Source organism: Brienomyrus brachyistius, chromosome 1, assembly GCF_023856365.1.
Source record: "Brienomyrus brachyistius isolate T26 chromosome 1, BBRACH_0.4, whole genome shotgun sequence".
Lineage (NCBI taxonomy): Eukaryota > Metazoa > Chordata > Actinopteri > Osteoglossiformes > Mormyridae > Brienomyrus > Brienomyrus brachyistius.
Window position 1 is genome coordinate 55,719,629 of NC_064533.1, and position 19,888 is coordinate 55,739,516.

General features: G+C 46.1%; 1 protein-coding gene and 1 long non-coding RNA gene across 10 annotated transcripts in view; one reads left to right on the forward strand and one right to left on the reverse strand.

Annotated features, from left to right (window-relative positions):
- LOC125714764 (uncharacterized) overlaps positions 1 to 4,676 on the forward strand; it is a 15,694-nt gene extending 11,018 nt beyond the window's left edge. Inside the window, exons 3-6 of one of the 4 annotated variants that reach the window (XR_007384053.1) lie at positions 126 to 806; positions 1,217 to 1,852; positions 1,957 to 2,125; positions 3,805 to 4,676. This is a non-coding gene — a long non-coding RNA (uncharacterized LOC125714764). The remainder of the gene's footprint in view (positions 1 to 125; positions 807 to 1,216; positions 1,853 to 1,956; positions 2,126 to 3,804) is intronic. The other 3 variants (XR_007383896.1, XR_007383957.1, XR_007384105.1) reach the window with 3 other exon arrangements.
- The window catches only part of LOC125708012 (anion exchange protein 3-like), a 22,644-nt gene extending 2,761 nt beyond the window's left edge, over positions 1 to 19,883 (reverse strand). For 2 of the 6 annotated variants that reach the window (XM_048979031.1, XM_048977356.1), the window contains exons 1-19: positions 19,740 to 19,883; positions 15,695 to 15,845; positions 10,785 to 10,941; positions 10,062 to 10,339; positions 9,609 to 9,751; positions 8,580 to 8,803; positions 6,865 to 7,013; positions 6,510 to 6,690; positions 6,298 to 6,433; positions 5,846 to 6,011; positions 5,044 to 5,146; positions 4,078 to 4,262; positions 3,735 to 3,954; positions 2,252 to 2,467; positions 1,950 to 2,098; positions 1,646 to 1,840; positions 1,308 to 1,529; positions 463 to 552; positions 192 to 358 (exon numbers count right to left, since the gene is read on the reverse strand). In XM_048979031.1, coding sequence (XP_048834988.1) covers positions 192 to 358; positions 463 to 552; positions 1,308 to 1,529; positions 1,646 to 1,840; positions 1,950 to 2,098; positions 2,252 to 2,467; positions 3,735 to 3,954; positions 4,078 to 4,262; positions 5,044 to 5,146; positions 5,846 to 6,011; positions 6,298 to 6,433; positions 6,510 to 6,690; positions 6,865 to 7,013; positions 8,580 to 8,803; positions 9,609 to 9,751; positions 10,062 to 10,339; positions 10,785 to 10,941; positions 15,695 to 15,748 — 3,035 coding nt within the window. In that variant the 5' untranslated portion in view covers positions 15,749 to 15,845; positions 19,740 to 19,883. Of the gene's footprint in view, positions 1 to 191; positions 359 to 462; positions 553 to 1,307; positions 1,530 to 1,645; positions 1,841 to 1,949; positions 2,099 to 2,251; positions 2,480 to 3,734; positions 3,955 to 4,077; positions 4,263 to 5,043; positions 5,147 to 5,845; positions 6,012 to 6,297; positions 6,434 to 6,509; positions 6,691 to 6,864; positions 7,014 to 8,579; positions 8,804 to 9,608; positions 9,752 to 10,061; positions 10,340 to 10,784; positions 10,942 to 15,694; positions 15,846 to 19,472; positions 19,568 to 19,739 lie in introns of those variants that run through there. The other 4 variants (XM_048978184.1, XM_048975762.1, XM_048979889.1 and 1 more) reach the window with 3 other exon arrangements.
- Positions 19,884 to 19,888: the final 5 nt, after the last annotated feature.

The following is a 19,888-nucleotide window of genomic DNA, read 5'->3' on the forward strand; positions in this document are numbered from 1 at the left end:
CTTCAGTATTGATTAGCTATTTGTTCAGCTAACCAAAAGTAGGCTATATATTTTTTTTTCCTCGCCATGTGCATTTGTGGAAACTGTGCACACATGCTCCTCGAGGGAGAAAATTTATGTTGCAGGTTGTGCAGATCCATTGGGCTTGAAGTGGGATGGTGTGTGTTAAGTTTGGGGAAACACACACTCACGAGGTGATCTGGGTTTCCATGAAGATGAGGATGAAAACCAGAAGGGCAGGGACAATGGAGGCGGCCATCATCCAGATGGGAAAGATCTGCTTGTCTCCAAATGGACTGATGAACCAGCCACGCTTGTCAGGAGATGTGACTGAGAATCCTGTGGGCACATTCAGCTTCTGCCACAGCAATGAGACCACAAAACAAAAAGAGTTATAGCCACTCATGACACTCTTATGGAACATGCCCTGTATGCATGAGAGCCTCAATTGGGTTTAAGAACCTGTGTGTCAGCATCTGGAATGACGTAATCCATAATGACGGAACACAGGATGGAGATCGGAATCCCAAAGTCACCGATGATTCGCCTGGCCTGCAAAGTAGAATAATGAACCCATTCAGGCAGTCAAAAGATGTCAAGATTGGTTCCTGTCCTGCCCTGACCAATATGTCATTTCCATTTTTAGCCAGCAGGTGTTGCTGGTCACCCCATCTCCCATTATTTCAAAGGTTTGTTTTAGTTCCCAGTATCTGCTCTTGTTTCTTGGGCTGCCATGTGGCTCAATTAGCTGCGTGTGCAACTATGTAAAAGGTATCTCTACTTCTGGAGTTCACAGCTAGCTAAAGGTCAGCCTCGACAATTTATAATTTAACATTTGTATTTTGTCGTGCACCCCTGGTCAAGTTGCTGGTATATTTCTGTTGGATCCTTGTTTTTGCTCCTTGTTATCTTCTGCTTATAGTTATATTCTGTATCCATGTTTGTAGTCTTTCTTAGTGTCTGTGTCTGTAGTAATTCTTGATTATGCTTACCTGTTTCTTGTTAGTGGTAGTCTTTGTGCTCTGGTATAGCCCATACCTGTATATATATATGTGCCTGTCCTTGCCCTCTTTCCCCATTGGTCATTATGTTTATGTTGCTGTTGTTGCCCTCTGTTTACTATGGTTGTTCCTGTGTTGCACCCTGTCTTAGTTTATGTTTTTTACCTATTTTATTGTTGACCCCTCGTGGTCTTTTTGTTTCTTGTTTTCTTTAGTTCAATAAAGTCAACCTGAATCATCTGTTTGTCACCATGCCCATCTGCAACAGTAGAAACGTCAAACAGCTCCCAGTGAGTCACACCATACCTTCCCTCCCAAGAAGCGGCTGTTCCGGAACTTTCTGAAGAAGAAGGCCACAAAGAAGGTGCCCAGAACAAGCACCAGAGACAAAAGGGCTGTGTTGGGTTGTGTGCCTTGGGCACTGGGGTTTACTTCAATGTCCAACTCCCAGGAATTGTTGGAGAAGCCCAGGGAAGAAGGAGAGCTGGGCAAGGGGTTATTTCTCACGAATGGATGCTCCTGAAACACCTGGAAATTGGGTGAGGACACAGGATCAGGCGTTCACAAATAACAGAAGGATCAGTAATTTCACATCCCAAGCCTCTGCACTCATGGTGGGAGTTATTTCCAGGGCTTGACCTTACCTTTATGAGTTTGGAGAAAGACTCAAAGATAAATATGAGAGAAATAAGGAATGCAAAGATTTCCTGGGTGAAGGGAGAGATGTAGCGAACCAGGAAGCTTCCCTCTGCAGCTACAATGATCAGCACAATGAAGATAAGCCAGAAGCCAATCCATACCCGGCCAGTCAGGTACTCAAGACCCTGAGCCTGGCAGAACTGGGACACAAGGTAAGAAATAGTTTAGGAAGGATGTGAAGAAAAGGCAAATCTTTGTGTATGTGTTCTGCATATATACAGCATATTGGTATCTGCATGTGTGCTGTACCTTGAAGAAGGCTTCCTCAAACACTAGCAGAGGACCAGAAAAACCAATGATGAGCAGAGGCTGGCCTGCCAGGAGGGAGAAGATCACCCCTAGGACAGCAGTGGAGATGATCAGCTCAGACACACCCATCAGACCCTCTGTCTTCTCACCTGTAAGAACAGTAGGCAGCAATGGAGGTAGGGAAAAAGCATTCAGATACTGTGCGCTCAAGCAAATGTATACTGTATACGAACTGTATGCTACCTGCATATACAATACAATAATATTATTAATAGAAATAATAGTTATGTTTGCCCACTCACCCAGCATCCCTCCAAACGCAATGGTTGGAGAAAGGGCTGCAAAGTAGATGAAAATGACAGCAGCTGCACACTGTGTGTCCAGGGCGTCCTTCAGGTCGCTCATGTAGTGAGGGTACCTCCGACGGATGTCATGGAGTAGACCCCCAAACGGGACCCCTGAACGCTTCATGGGGTCCACATCTTGCTCCTCATCCTCCTGTTCATCTAGGCTCACCTCTGCAAGATGAACTCACGGAAAACCAGTCATACATCTAAAGACACCGCCAGGAAGAGTCCTGAAATCTCAGCACAGATACTGGACTGGTGGACATGAAGTTGATAAGCTCTATGAGTGACTATAGCCATATACGTAACTACCAAACTTTACAGAAAATGCCCCAATATTAGATACATTCACCAACTTCTGACGGGGACAGTAAATTCAAGTCTCAAGAGCTACATTCCAGCATTTTTGGAATTTTTATTTTAATTCAAGTTAAGCATGTAGGACGAAGTGAGTAATGGTGACAATTTTAGCTAATTCTTAGGCGCCGTTAAAACAGCAAGCGGCAAACCACTTGGTGCAAGAGAAAAATTTGCTTTCCTGTTCATTCAGTCAGCAGCGAATCACCCAGTGCTCGCAAAAGGCACTGGACGGGTGAACATTACATCATGAGAGAGCGCTTGTTATAAAAATAAGTATGATTGTAAAGTGTTTTTTGGCTTGAAATAAAATGAGTACTCTCAGCTCTCCTGCTGTTGGATCAAATGCATTTACAAGTATGTTTATTTTAGTTTCATTACCTAAATATGCTTACAAAAAATCTGGTTTCCTCGTCTCTGGACTTATACACCTCCAAGCAGAATTAGTGTAAATTAAGTCTCAGTATGATTTTAAGGTGACGTTAAATATTTCGGGGTACTGGGACACTGCTATTATTAGCTTCTCCTCCATGTCATTAAGCGGCTTGGTTTCCAAGTGGCTGAACCTATCTGTCACAAACTGAGGATTATATCTGATTGGATGCCACTTTGCTAGAGGTCAGCAAACTAGGTCAAAGTTCAACCAATTTAAACTTTGAGCGGCGCAGCGAAGTTGCGAAAACCAGGCAGAGTTTGGTGCCCAAGGCAGTGTTGCACCGGTGGAGAGCAGCGCCACTCTCCCCATTGACATACAACGGTGTAAAAATTTCACCGCTTGCCATGTGGATGCAGTCTTAGCTCTACTTATGTTTAACCTGAGAATAAGGCATCCTCCTGACCCCATCTGAGTGCTGCATATAATGAGTTGTAGCCACATGACTGGCTGTTTGTTGGAGTAGACTGCACACATTCCCAAGCAGGTACACATAATAACCTGTCCTACAGGGAGGTATAAGTGTGACTTATTTCATACCTAGATAGTCTAATTGAATCTATCTGCCTTCTCATCCATGTTGTCCTTGTAAGCCCAGGTTCTCAGATTTCCTGCTGATGGGAATAGGATCGTGGTGGACATCCTTACCCCTGGCCTCTACCTCAGATGCAGTTGTGATACTGACACACTTCTTCTCCCGCTCCTTCCTCTTCCGTAGCATCTCCCTCTGGAATGAGGCCACAGTTTTCAGAAGGTCCTTCCCCTCCACGTCTGAAGGAGGAAGGACAATGCTACAGTCCAAGAACTCATTGATGCCACTGAGGAGGTCCTGTCGATCGTCGGCAAAGTAGGCCACCTCATGGAAATTCTAGCAGGGTTTCAACAACATAACATATTGTCACATTTAAAGTCAGAGGAACGGCGTATAAAATATAAAATACCATTGATGAAAATGAGATATTAATTAAGAATAAGAAATTGAAAGGGCCACCTTATCAGACATGAGAGTTGAGATGGACCGGCCAATCTCATGATAATCCATACTGGACTCGGCAGGACCCAGTAGCACGAAGAGGAAACGCACAGGAACTGGTACCTCCAGGATGGACTCCAGCAGCACCGCCTCACTAAGCCGCACAAAGGCTGAGGCTGGCTGCTCCAAGAACTCCACACAGCCTGTTAAATCACATAACATGTCAGATGATCCAGCGCCAAAGGTGCATCCAAGCAGGAAGGCTACAGAGGCCATACAGTAGGGCTGCAGACAGAATTGCAAGGTCAACCCAAACACAGCAGAGCTGAACCCAAGCACAAGATGAACCCAAATACAAAAGAGGTAAACCAAAACACCAGTGGGATGAAGCCAAACTCAGCAGAGGTGAAGCCAAACACAAGACAGATAAACGCAAGCACAACAGAAGCGACTCCAAACACAGCAGAGCTGAACCCAAACACAGCCCAATCAATACCAGATATGTGGGTTTGCATTACAGGTCATCATTGACTTAAGACCGCATAAGTCATTGTATTTTATATGCAAAAAATATCATTTGTACAGTATAGTGTACAATAAAATTATATCATCTTTAAGTCTTATTGTTTGGTGTTTAACCTTTTCATCATCATTTTCTCACAAGGATACTAGTTCTGCCAGCAGTTGGGGCAGAAACTATCCTACACTCACACTGGGCAACATTTGTGCTGCCAGACTTGCCACAGTCATGGCCACATATTCGCAGAACAGTCTTGGAACTATTGTAAAGTTGGTCAGTCGTAAGTCACATAGGTCGCAAGTTGATGACGACCTGTATATCGGCAATGGCATTAAAATCAAGAGTTTCGCAGTTAAAAGTTCTCCTATGGAATCTATTTTAGTTCGGTAGTTAATAGTGGGTGATACTAGCTTGACTAGCATGACTTGCTTCTTAGCAGTTGGGAACCGCCGGAGATGCCATACCCACTAGCACCACAGCCGATTCTGCCTCCTTGGGGATCTTCGCCAGTAACTTTATGCAACGAGAGGGGGCATGTCCTTCAGGGGGGCCAGGGTGAAGTTCTTTCTTTCATTTTCAGGGGACAGACATTTAGGCAATGTTAGCTAAAACCTGTGACCAAGATCTCGTACAGATGCCCCATAAATCATAAAAGCACACACTGATCTTGTGACTGGTCATGCTGCAGAGTTAAGGGACAATGTACTTCTGTGGAAAAAGGAATTAGAGAGTTAGTGTTTAACACATAACAGAACAGCACTCTTGTGTGGCCCATGTAAACCTGATGCCTGACACATTAGACTGCTGCCTGATATGTTAACCTGCTATCTGACACACTAGCATGCTGACTGGTATTTTTGCCTTCTGTCTGACATGTTTGCCTGCTAGCTAACATGTTAGCCTGCTGCCTGATATGTTAGCCTGCTTCCTTAGGTGTTAGCCTGCTGCCTAATAGGTTAACCTGCTGTCTGACATGTTTGCCTGCTGGCTGACACATTAACCTGATGCCTGGTTAGTTAGCTTTCTGTCTGATACGTTAGCCTGTTACCTGGTATGTTAGCCTTCTGCCTAACATGTCTGCCTGCTGTCTGACATATTTGTCTGCTGGCTGACACATTAACCTGCTGCCTGATATGTTAGCCTGTTGCCTGATACATTAGCCAGCGCTGTTGTGCATTAATGGCCATGAATGTGTGTACTTCATTCCACACCTAGCATACACACGACATCAGTTGGCAGGCAAGTCACAAATAAGCTCACAAATACCTCTTTGTCAGTTTCTGGGGATTTGCTGCCATGGGAGTCGGCATGGTCTTCAGTCACTAGAGGCAGGCTGGTGTCGGGAAGATGGTTGTGGTTGCGGTGGAAGCTGGCCAGACTGTGGACTGAGGGATTGCGCGGGAAGAAGCCATCCTTTTCGTCATTGGGGTGACTGGGAAAGAAAGGGAGTGTGGATATCTAAGGGTATCATCAGTGAATTGTTGTAGCTGGAAGTCACAGCCACTATCTACCCATGCCTCAAAAACAAATGCAGTGCAGTTGAAGCACACCCACCCTTAGTGCCCTATGTGCCAACTCTTCTGAGGTGAGTGGTAAAGTAGCTTGATTACCATGCCAATTGGACTCTACAATGCTCTTGAGCACCTTGTTAGTTAGGGGACAGACTGATGTGTAGTTTGTGGCTCATGGATCCATCCACTCACCATGTTCTCACTCACCTGTGTTTGAGCAACAAGACTCTGAGCATATTGGGTCGATCCTCTGCCCTGATCTGGTCAGTGATGATCATGGTCTCTACCACCAAGTGGGCAATACCGGGTAATGTTGTCTGGTCCAGGTCCAACAGCACAGCACCTGTGGGGGTTTATGGGGATTGCAGACATCTCAGTGTGATTCCAGCTGAGCGAAGAGGGTTGCCGCCTGGTCTCACCATGGGCGATGGTCCTACGCAGCTCGAGCAGGCTTCGGAAGGTCAACGAAGCCACATGCGGCTTGCCCCAGCGCTCTGTCTCCTCTTCTACATCTTCCTCAAACTTTATCCAGCGTGCTGTTTCCTTCCAGTGCAGCTCCTGATCTTTGTCCATCGTCAGTTCATTCAGTTCCACAAAGACCTGGCCCCAGATGCAGACCCACATGCACAGATACAGACAGACAGGCACAGACAGATACAGAGTGAATTCAGGATTCCAAGAGATGCACCTTCACCAGCTGGCTGACTGTGAATGCTCTGTCAGGCTACAGCTCAGCCTGGAGGATGACCCTCACCCACCATCCCACCCTCTCACCTCATGGGTCTTCTTGTCTGATTTCCTCCTCTTACTCAGGCTGGACAACAGGTAGGAGGGCGAGCTGTTGTTAGTCCGAGTAACTTGGCTACGAGACTGCTTCTTCACCAAGTGACGCCGGACTCCTGGGTTGTCCTCAAAGCGATGACCTTGCCATGATAGAGTGGGAGAGCAGACATGACCAAGGGCCAGAGGGGTGTACCACAGAGCACCTTCCATCACCAGGCAGCCGAGTATAAGAAATAAAGGAACATGTCTGACAATACTATCTATTAATAGAACATATCAATTAGATACGCACTAGTTTATCCTCAAAAGAGTTTTAGCTCCTTTCCCCCAATGGCATTTTACCATTCTGTTGTTATGGCAACCACAAGAGGCCTTTTGACATTTTCTGCTGGCTTGTGACTTGACAAATATGTCATGAGGTCATCACCCTAAAGAAGAACAGGAGGGCATATCCCTTGGCAGCACTCAGCTTTATCAGTTAGCATCTTCTTCAATTACAGCTTGGAAGTGGCCTCTCTAGAACAATGGTTGGTCTGGAGTCAGTGGCTCAGCTGACAGAACACCTGATGGAGCCATTAATCGTCTGGGAGATACGTACACAGATCAGGACATGGCGCTGAACTCGCTGGTTAAAAGCCACAGCTGATTCAGAAGTCTGCAACCTTGAACCCTATGCCCAAACTGATGACAACAGACACACAGCTGAGTTACACTGCAGGAGGATCTGGTAATGCTGATGCCACAGATCAGTTGAACATTACTTTATGTGTGATCAACACGCTGCCCTTTCAAATGGATAGTATCAGCTGGGATGGTCCAGTTCAGTAACTGAGTACAACCAGCTGCAGCTTCTCAATCTTCACGCTTCCCCCCTCCCAAAAAAAAAGCCCAGTATGGACTCTGACTGTGAGTGCTGTCCATTTCATGAGAGTTCACTGCCACCTCTGCTGTGCCCAGAAAGGGCCAACAACTGGGGGGCCTGTGATCAATTAGAACTGCAACTTTAATTAAAGCCCAGGGACCCTCCCCACTTTCACAATAGAGGGGCTCCTGTTATTGTCCCAGTGTGCTGATTTGTGAAAGACAGCTGAACGGCAAAAGCCATCAAAAGCTCCATTCTCATGGTACCATCAATCAGCATCTATAGACATTTCCTATGGACTGTCCTTATTAATACACACAGTTATATTACATTGTGTAAATCAGTAAAACTTGGCTTCATTTTGCCATCACAAAGTGTGTGGATACAGCCCTCAGGCCCTTGTGCAGCACCTCCCCAGAGGGATCCTTGTCTGAGGACTACTGGCATTGGACCTAACAACTTCAGTTTCTCGTCATCACTGTTACTAACTAAAACTGGACCCTACAGAAGCAGTGAGACAAGAGCCAGCTGAAAAATATGCCCTGACAGAGGGAACAGTGCAGTGTTCATTCTGGACTTGATTGTGAAACAGAGGGAGCAGGACCACGCCATGCTCATTTTGAATCTGGCTGTAAAACAGAGGAAACAGAATTGCGCGATACTTCTTCTGCATCTAGCTATAATACAAATGGAACAGGACCACACTGCGCTTGTTCTGGATCTGGCTGTAATACAGATGGAACAGTACCGCACTGTGTTCATTCTGGATCTGGTTGCAGTACAGAGGGAACACTCCTGTGCCATGCTCCTTCTGGTTCCAGCATGTGTCGGAAGAAGTTCTTACTCTTCATGTCATCCAGGTCAGCGCTGGCCAGCATCTGGGCCTCCGCCTCGTCAGTGGGTACCTTGTGGTAGACGGCGGCCCCCCCTGCGGTAGTCATGCTGCCAATGCAGATCCGCTCCCGCAGGTCGTAGCTGGCACGTTGCGCCCCTGCCAGCCGGTGAATGGACTTCCTCCGGAACCAGGCTCGGGTGGGGGCACTGGGTGGCTCAGGGGTGCTGGAGAACCTGCAGGTAATGGCAGCTTCACCAAATGGATGTGCTCACTGGGGATGGCAGTTGAATCATTGAAAGTCCTGTCACTGACTGACTGGAACTGTGGTCCTGGCAGTGGGATCAGAGATGATTGAAGCCCATGTGATTTCTAAGTCGGTGTCCCCTCAGAAGATAGCGCCCATAGTGGCTGCCTATGTTGTGTATAGGATTCACCTATGGGGGACCCAGGACCCTTAAAAGTTCTCCAGACAAAAAGCCAGCACCAATGTTTTATGCCCTAAATATCACTTGCACTCGTGAAGTGGGTAGGGTTCAGGGACAGGGCATGAGGAACACTGTACCATCTTCAGATCCTCACATGTTGTGGGTGAAGCTGTTCTCTCTCACGGCTTCCCGCATTTCATGCTCCTTCGGTACAAACTGCTCCATAAATCAGAATCAGAATGCTTTTATTATACCAAAGGAAATTGTTTGTAATAAGAGGCCGACCATCTGCCTGTGTGCTTCATCGCAACACGACGACAAAAACTGTGGAAACGCAGCTGTAACACAGCTGCACTCCAGCTGTACTGCAGCACAGAAAACAGCTGAATGTGATAAGAATATTAGCTCCAGATTCTGAAACCAGTATAATCTGGGAACGACTTCTTCTCCTGCTTGCCTGTTATGTTTTAATAAACCAAGAAAGCATGTGTTTAATTAATTGAGCAAGAAGCCGTGTTGCGTTGGGTGCTTCTGTCTGATCCATCTGCCCAAGGATCTGACAGACCTGCCAAACATCGTCTCCCTGGGTACCCCATTACCGCTGAGGCCCTACCTGTTTGAAGCTTCCTGTGACGCCTCCTCTCTTTCTTCCAGGGTCTTGTAAACAGGCACATCTTCAGCTAGTGGGGGACACTCACTTTCTATGTGGAAGCTGGCAGGTGGGAGAGGTAGGGCAAAGTGCTCCTCTCCACGACTCTGCAAAAAAGGAGAGTCCACTGTTAGTCTGCTTTAAAAGTGGACCCTCGGAATTCCACTTCAAGTCTACTTTAGAAGTGTAGCCTCCAAATTCCATTTTGAGTCACTAAAAAGGCCCATGATTTAGAAATTAAAATAGTGTTTGTTCCTTCACACAAGGTGTCCTGCCAATTATATATTCTGTAACATTCAAGCAATAACCTTTAAAAGGATGGATGTATACAGCATATTCTAGTTCATTAACAGAATTTCAAATAATAAATGGAGTTTTCAATATAAGTGTGCAAAGTAGGAAGGGACCAGGACTGACCTTCCTAGTGGTTACTTCTCCCCAACCCACCTCTATGTCACAGTCTGCTGGCTCAGTGGGCCTGGACACCTGGCCCCGCCCTTCAGCATCTGACTCTTCCTCCTCATCCACCTCATGGATAGTGGGCGTGACCTCTGAGGGAGGCACGGACGTCCTCTTTTTTTTGCGCTTCTTCTTCCGACGGCGGTCTGTACCGAGAGCACGCTTGTGGACACGTGTGGGCGGAGGCAGGTGGGTGGAGAGAGGGTGGTGGGTGTGGTGAAAAGTGTGCCGGTGGTCTGTGGGAGGGGAGGGCGGTGTTGGTCAGTCAAGCAGGTTGCTGCCCCTCCCTTCCCCACACCACGGACACTATCCACACCAGGAGCCTGAGGTTTACAGACAGCATTCATACTGGTTCATAGTGCTGCAGTGTGATGGACAATTATAAAATGCCCTGTGTGATGAAATGTCACTGTCATTATGTTAACAGAAGACAGTGTACAGTTTGCATAGAAAAAAAGGAGTAATTGACACATCCATATGTAAAAAGACAGGACCACAGAAACACATAAATTGGGGAAATTTCACCTTCCTTGTAGGGATGGAGAATCTCCAGAGGTATAAAGTTACTCTACAGGCTTAATCTACAGCTTCAAGTCATAAGATACCTCCTCTCTTTGGCTCACCTGATTATCTGGGAGCTAAGCAATTCAGGGAAAACCCTCTATGGTATGAAAAACTCACACTCGAAGTCTCTCTCTCCGTAACTGCGGCCCATCTTCTCCACGTTGGCGGCGACTGGCTTGGCTATGATGTCGCCAAACCTCTCCACAGACAGGGCCTTTTCCCAGGCCTCCTCCTCGGAGACATCATGGGAGCCTTTCTCCTCATTTGGCAGAGCCTGCAAGAGCAGGGGGGCACGGTCAACAAGCTTAAAGAGTGTGAAAATTACATTCCTGTTAACGGTGTTGTGTGCAGATAGTTACAGTTATGAACAAGTCCAGGTAATGAAGCAGTAAATGTATTGAATAAGCCAGGCCAATGGTTTCCAAACAAAGCTGCACCGGGAGTGGCAATCTTCTCCCATAGGAAGGGGAGGGATCTCAAGCAGCCAAGTTATGTTTGGCACCATAAACAACCAACCAGAGGGTTAAAGTTCACCAGTGGGGGCAGTAAAGATCCATCCATTTTCCAAACCGCTTATCCTTCTAGGTCATGGGAGGGATCTGGAGCCTATCCTGGAAGCTACAGGCATGAGGTGGGGAGCAACCCAAAACAGGGGGCCAGCCTATCACAGGGCACACTCACACACCATTCACTCACACACAACTACGGTCAGTTTAGGAACTCCAATTAACCTCAGCATGTCTTTGGACTGTAAGGTGGAAACCAGAGCACCCAGAGGAAACCCCACAATGACATAGGGAGAACATGTAAACTCCACACACACATGTAATCTAGGCAGAGACTTTAACCCTGTTCCTAGAGGTGTGAGGCAACAATGCTAACCACTGCACCACAATGCCACCAACAATAAAGATTTAATCTGTAATTTGGCACTAAAAACAACAATTGGTCAAAGCATCTGACGGCCATCCTCAAACTTGCTCTATTCACAGCACTGGCTCCCCTCTTCAGAGGTCAAACCTACAACCACCTACCCAGCCTACCCAGCACTATGAAAGTCTGGACAAGACTCATTGGTTTGATCCAACCTTCAGAACAGCCTAATACAAACCCAAGCCAACATGGATCTTGGTTGAAAGCCAAGTGATTGCCCCATCCAGCTAATCCGACCATACATTCACCCCAACGAGAACTTGTACAGATCCTAAGCCCAGTGTCTGCTCCAGCAGCAGTGTCCAGGCCCCTTGTCAGGAGCCACAGGCGTGATTCCATTGGGCCCTCCTCTAAGCGGTTTCTGGTAAAGGGTAGCTGTCTTGGCGCTTCTTTAAATGCTGCCAGATAATTAAAACAGCAGATGGCGGGACGTGAAGGAGCAGGAAGCGACGACTCTGTGTTGGACCACGCACAAAAGGGACTCGTTAAGGTCCACTTTGTGTGTGTCATGCCATTGTCTACTCCAATGTGTACCCACCCCCCACCACCACCACCTGATATAGAGCTCCGCGAACACATTTAATCGGTGAGGACCTGCCTCTGTGTCAGCAAAGGGTGCTTTTCCTCATCTCATTTCCCATTGGCTCACACTGAGGCTGCATTGCTAGCAGGCCACGCCTATCCAGACACTCCCACCACATAATCCATATTGCAGAAATCTCCCACATGGATGCCTTAGTAATGGCCAGGGGCACTATCTCCCCTCAATCTTTGGTGTTTCTGACAAAATGCGGTGTAATGCTACGCTCTCTCTCTCTCTCTTTCTCTCACTTTCTTCCTCTGTCTCTATTCCTCTGTGCTTCTTTCTTTGTCTCTCTCTCTCTTTCTTTTTCTGTCTCTGTTTCTCCCTGCCTCTCTCTAGCTTTCTTCCTCTGTGTGTCTCTGTTTTTCCTGCCTCACTCTCTTTAGCATAGGCCAATTCTGACTGTACCAAGAATGTAGTGGGACATGCAAAGATAGATTTCCTAAAAATGCCATATTCCATCTAATCCTCACAGTCACTATGCAACTCATAAAAGGGACAGGGGACAGAATGATGTTGACTATTGATTGCGCACCACTGTGCAGATGACAGCTCCCTTCTGAAACACAAGCAAACGGCTGGTCTTTTGATACACTTGATGTCTCTGGGGTGTCAGGTGGGTGCCACTGCCGCCAAGTGTCATCATCATGCCAACAGTTGCCTCCAGAATTCCAGATGTGCTGCACAAGCCCAGTTCCAATAAGGACAGAGAGGCAACAGCAGTGAAGGAAGCAGACAGGAGCAGCCCCCCACCCTCCGTGCAGACACCCCACAGTGCAGCCTTACGATGAGTCATGCAGCTATGCGCAAAACAATGCCAATGCCAAGCGACTGCCTGTCGCCCCCAGATGGTGAACATTGACCCCCACCTCACCATGTCATTAAGCAGCTGTGTTCCCAGGGACCATAACAACAGGAAATACACAGGAAAACACAGGAAGTGCATGACTCATCATAAATGCAGAGAATTCACCCAACGACTATAGCTCAAACTGGATAAGGGACACATGTTCTTGTTCCCAAAACGTCACAGACACTCAGCAACATAAATGATAACATAAATGATGAGAGTAAACAGTGTGACAGACATGATGAGAGTAATAGTGTAACAGAAATGATGAAAGGAAACTTATAACAGACATAACGAGACAGACGGTCTGACAGAAATGAGGAGATTAACAATGCTAAAGAAATTATGAGAGTAACAGTGTAACAGAAATGATGACTTTAATGGTGTAACAGAAATGATGACTAACAGAAAATGTAAGTGAAATGACTGTGCGCCAAACAGGACACAGACAACGTAAAGTAATTGTCAGAGGTCTCTGGCAGACTGGATCAGTGGCATGGATTTATTAGGTAACCAAGGGTAGTGATATTCTTCATAAGTGTTTGGTGCGTGGCAGTAAATTCCCACCTTTCAGTAAGTAACCTTCATATTCTGAGTTATATAGCAGTTTAAAGGGAGACCTTGATCAAGTCAGAACCCCAGTGTTTCTGTCTGATGTGTGGGATTGGGTTTCACTTTGGATCAATCTCTGTTCATTCACAGAGCTGCCTGGTACACACATTTGTGTCAGAAATACAACACTGATACCCTCCGGGGAGCAAGACCTGTGGTCTGTACTGCGAAGCTGGGTTACTGGCTTATCGGGGTAACTTCTCAGATTTAAGGTAGTCTGGGCAAAATGTAAGTGAACAAATATGAAGTCCATTTAAACTGTGGTACCTTAAATCCGACAAGTTACCCCGATAAGCCTGTAACCCCGCTTCGTAGTACAGGCCCCAAGGCAGGTAGGTCTGGCCCTTGTATAAAAACACACAAAGCAAGAGGCCACCCCCTGGCGTCAGTCTCAGTGTAAGGCTTAATAGACTTTGTAAATGAGCATTTTATGTATATAACCATGTTTGTATACTGCTTAGTGAGATACACTCACTGTTATATACTCTAATATATACACTGTTCTGTCAGATATACACGGTGTTATATATTCTGATACACAAACTGCTCTGTAAGATATACTATGTTATATATGTTATATACCCTGATATATACAGTACACTGTTTTGTCAGATATGCATGATGTTATATTCTTTACCATACACATTGTTCTTTCAGACATACAGTCTATATACACACTGCTCTGTTAGATACACAACTGTGATACACTATAATATATATACTGCTTGGTGAGATACACTAACAGTTATATACTCTGGTATATACACTGCTCAGTCAGATATACACGTTGTTACAGTGTATATACTATAATGTTACACTGCTCTGTTAGCTGTTATATACTCGGCAACCTACAACTTCAGACACTGGACTATATTTAACTGAGACGACCTAAAAAAGAAACTTCTTTTCCATTTTCTGTCGTTTCCTGTTAGGCTCCAGAGTGAGGTGTCCAGGCTCTCTGTGCACGTCCGGTGGGTCTGTTCATGGAACACACACACACACACACACACACACACACACACATACAATGACTGCATCAGCAGGCAAATCTACTCACCCACTATCTAGCTGTATTTAATTTGCCTCTCATTCCTCCCCTTGCAGAATTAAGTGCCTCATATGCCGGATGATAAAGGTCCCTCAGCACAGCCCCTTTAACCAAATGTCTGTTTGACTTTCATGAACACTATACTAGATCCTGAATCAAAAACTTAACAGCACCTGGGAATTTAACAACCTTGTGGTCACAAACACACCAAGTTCGGCTCAGAGCTAGTCTGACATATAAGGTGACTACCTGAACCAATTTACCCACACATTAAAGTCCCTTTCCCTCTGATGCCCACTGCTTCGATTTGAGCAAATTGATAAGCACCTCCCAGGATGACCTATAATGTCCTGGCTTCCCCATGGGAATCGCCCATCCAAACCTCATTGGCAGTTTCTGAGACAGGTCAGTGCAGGAGCTCTGGTGGTTCCAGCACATCGAAAACTCTTAGGCCTGTGTCCTCTGTTTATTCTGAAGCTATGGATGAGTCAGGCCCTGTCTTTCTGCCAGGCCGGTGCTGAGGCTCCTACATCTGGCATTCTAACACCATAATGCCAAACATCCAGGACTGGTCTGTCCTTCTGGTGGTGATTCATATGTATTCTCCATTCCGGTCTTCCCTCCAGAACCTGGCCCACCCTGAGCCACCACTGTAGTGCATGCTGGTCTCACTGACTTCTCTGAGGCCCAGCAGAGTCTCCCAGTTGCTCACGGCTGGTCTAATACCAGTCATGATGGGCCTATCTGGCCTGAAAAGCTGTACCATCCTGTCTCGGGACCAGCTTACAGTCCCTGACAGAGAGACATGTCAGACTTACAACCCTCTCAGGTTGTGTCACTTCCCAGCAACCTCAGCACATGCTACTGGCCTGTCCCTTAGGAAGCCCTCTGGTGCTGAAACTCTAGCCACCCTGATGACCCTGCAATAATGTAGCAACTAATTCAGGCCTGAGTGGAAAACCAATAGGCAGAACTCTGCAGTCTGGCAAGATGCGTGTTACCTGTTGCAGGTTGATCAACACATCTGTCTCATTGACATGGCCCCCTGCCGCCATGGGGACACGAGGTGGGAGCAGGACAGGTGGGATCAGAGCAGGATCAGCCGTTTTCTTTCACGGTTGGGACTCCAGTCAACCTGTTGGGTGGCATAACCTGTGGGAAAGGGAGGGATTAGAGATCAGGGTAGGGGCAGAAGCTTCTGCACGTTCTGGTGGGCTTGGTACTTCAAGCTCAAGGCACAACTGAACTTCACCTTTCAGCAGTGGCATTGCTACAGAGGTATCTGAGAACATATCGACTCAGGAAACCATTAAAAGGACCATTGTGGAAATTCCAAGATAATTATGCTAAATGTCCTATATTACACTAGTGACTCTATCCAATTAGGAATTAACAATATCTCACCAGTACAACAGTAATACTGGCTCTTAAAACAGACCAGTTGAGTATCCAGAAACACATGTGAAACCAGCTGTTGTCCAGGACTTTGATAAAGAACTTCATGTAAAATTCCATACTCCCAACATCCCAGTCATATTCATAACACATAGAGACTGATGGGTTTATCACATCAAGAGCAGACCATTACCAGGACCCTCATGGACCATGCAGCCAAGCACCTAGTGGAAGGGTGGTGTGCGGCTCAGCAGAATACGGTGCTCTGCTTGTGAGCAGAAGGTTGCTGGTTCTAATCCCAGGGTCAGACCCAATTACTCCAGGCACTATCAGACCCTGCTATTGCAAATGTGTGCCTGCTAGATAAATAAATACAAATGAAGAACCCCGCTCTCTGGGACAACAGAAAGTACTTTCTCAAATACCCAGCTGGACATAATGAGGACTCTGAAACAGGCTGCCTGTTCAACAAGAAAAGAATGTCTTTAAGGTGCTTTAAAGGTCAAACGTAAGGGCCTTCATCAAATATGTTATCTTTGTCCAACTGCAGCAGCAACTATAAATACCCAGCCTCAGACCTGTCCACACTCCAGACAGACTGACATGATGTTCTCAACAGGTTCTGTTTGAGAAAAACTCATGCAAAATGCAATACAATATCCATTTGCAAATCAACCCATGAATGCATAATTTTAAGTCCATATGCATTTGCAAATGTATTTTATCAGAAATTAAGGCATGATCTTCACATTGTTTTGGCTTGGACTAAAACCAATCAGCAGGGCAGATGTTAGAAATTTCACTGTGACTCACGTAGACCTGTATTGAGATGGGCCAGCTCCATTCACATCTTCACTACGTGCAATAATGAAGTGTGACGAGGTCAGATCACAGGCGATGAACACAGCCACGTGATCAATCTCAAAGGAGCACAAAAAACACAAAAGACTGCCAGTTTACATCAGGAGAGCACAAAACAGCAGGGATATGTATGTCCTGAATGCCCACCCTCTGCACTGCCAATGTCATCACAAGGGAATGTTACACTCAAACAATGCAAGTAGTACAATTCCGTGATTGTGATGCGGAAACATGTCTTTATATGGAATCGACCCATCCATGATATGCTGAGAACTGCTCACACCAATCTGTCAGTCCAAACTATTTATAGGCAGTGACGAGTCACATGGAAAAGCCACCCCTGCCTTGCGTCACCAGGTACCCCAGCAATTCTGGTGAGACGCAAACAACACGAATAAAGGCTAATTGATACTTCTGTGTCAAGTCTATAGCATAGCTACAGTGTAGACTGATGAGCCACTCCTCAAAAACATAACTTTGACCCCTATGATTCTGATTGATCCACTTGGTAAATATAGGGAAGGAACTCTGGTTTGCTTTCCACAGACATTAACAGGCGTCAAAAATTGTGGAAGGTACCGTAATTGAGATTAACTGCAGCAGCCTCTTGGCTGGTACGTGAAGCTTGGACATGGACGGTGACTGCAAGTCTCTCAGGAATGTAAATAGGTGTTTTTCATATAAAATGATCAATGAGCAAAGTTAACAAACTAAGTCATTAAATGTCTGCTGGCATTCAAAAAATATGTCAAATGTGGCTTTATTTCCAAGTCTCGTATCAGCACAGATATGCCTCATATACCACTGAACGTCAATGCAGCAGTATAAACTGATTTCTATGTCGTAGTGTACGGCATAGGATATGTGCATGGTTACAGTGTAGGCTAAACACAAAAGCATAAATCAGCCTTTAGGCTTATACTGACATGGAGAATGCAAATGAATCATCTCCAGAAGGACAGGGGCCAATAATCTTAGGCAGTGTGAGACCATGAGCAATTTAGCCCATAAGAATGTGACATCTGGGATGCCTCACAGATACCAGTCTGCCACTGGATAGTCCATTCTGGTCTTTGGCCTTGTGGTCTGCATGCAATCAGAAGGTGACAGACATGGGCATGAACCCTGCACAGGTAAAAGAGGCCTTTGACCACGCTAACAGAAAGTGACCTTCTTTTCTGAGAAAACAGAGGCTACCACATGTGGAGCTGGTTTTCCTGTAAAAGTAATGTGCCTTACTGGAAACAAAAATACTAAAAAAAAAGAAAGAAAAAAAAAGAAAACACCCAACAGAGATACAGGCCTCTAAGAAAGCTTTCAGGTTTCAGGTTTTCAGCCCCTATCTCACTTAAATAGGAAAAACCAACCAGCATTAGGGGTAAAATAAACATGAATGTGCATGAATGAGGCTTCAACTGGCTTGCCGGCGTCCGTTTCTGAGGCCAAACCTGGGTGAATTTTGGGAGTGTCATTTGGATTGTGATCCCAGTCTGTGCCCCTCAAACAGGACGAAAAAAACCACGGTGAAACAGCGGTTTTAAATCCATATGTTTCAGCTTATGTCGTGGGGCGCTGGAGGTCGTTCACGCAGAATACTTATATTTGCAATAAGATTCACTCGAACTTGTAACCAACGGAGAAACGAGAAGACCTTATTTTGAACTGGACCTTAATTAACGTCAATTAATTTCTCGCTCTAGGCGGCATAATGCTAAGGTTACTCAAGTTTTAAGCTTATATGGATACCGGGTGTTAAATTAACACTGTCGATAGAGCCCTTAAAGTAGCATGGATTGTGTACAATAAAACATAATAAATAAATCAATAATACATAATTTGCATCTAACGTGTAAACTAGTACATAAGTAAACGAACTATATGATTTAACATTTATCAATATGGTGTTTAGGCTGCCCCTATCGAGTTACCTGTTGTTATTTTTAAATCATAGTTTCATTTTTTTTATGTTAACAAGCCATGCATTTTCTGCACAGGACGGTGCCTTGACAGGTGCGTTGATGTCAGTCGATTTAAAACAATACAATACAGAATAACACGTTTCTTACAATGAAACGTTGAAGAATGTGTGTTTGCGTAGGCACTCAAGAAAAGCATTTTTTGTGAATATATATTATAGATGCTGTAAATAGCCTGATCGTGTCCTTGGGCTATCATGGATTGAGAAAGGCAGACGGGAGTTATTCAATACTTCATAGGCTGCATTAAATATCCGCACACGGTCCGTCGACGTTCTGAGCATCTCCCATCATATAACCCAGTTTGGGCTCCTCCAGAAGACCATCCTCCCAAAAGCATTGCGCTGGCCTGTCATTCAGCATTTACGTTTCTTTGTGCCATGCATATTAATAAATGAAAAGTCCGTGTCATGCTAGTCGTGCCGCCGCAGGTCAATAATTTCTCAAAGATGAGACGCGTATTCTACAGCTCCGACGCTCCGCGATTGCCCTGGAATTAGAGGAAATGACACTGGGCGGCGCAAAGCTGCAATCGGTGCACAGTCACCTGCCCGGGATCCCACATGCATCCCGCAGATAACGGTCCGAGTACGGCCGTGGCTCCGGGCGAAGGTACCCGCGTATCCCCGACCGCTGCGCTTTAAGCCCTCCCTGCTAGAAGGGATGTCATTCCCGCGTATGGCTGCTCCGCCTTCCCGATATGCGCGTAAAGGGATCTTGGGGGGGATCCTTCCTTATTCCTATAACCGTGTCAATGGCATCCCGCTTAAGGAGCAGCCTGCCTCCGTCTGGAAACAGTTTTTCGCTCGCCTACCTGTGCGCTGGGAGAGACTGTCGTGGCGGAAGGCGTGAGGTAAGGTGCGGTGAGGTGCGGCGCGCTGCGGGCGTGGAGCGCACGGAGCGCAGCGGCCGCCACCCTCCCGGACCCACGGACACGTGATGCTCGGGATAACGCACGGCTTT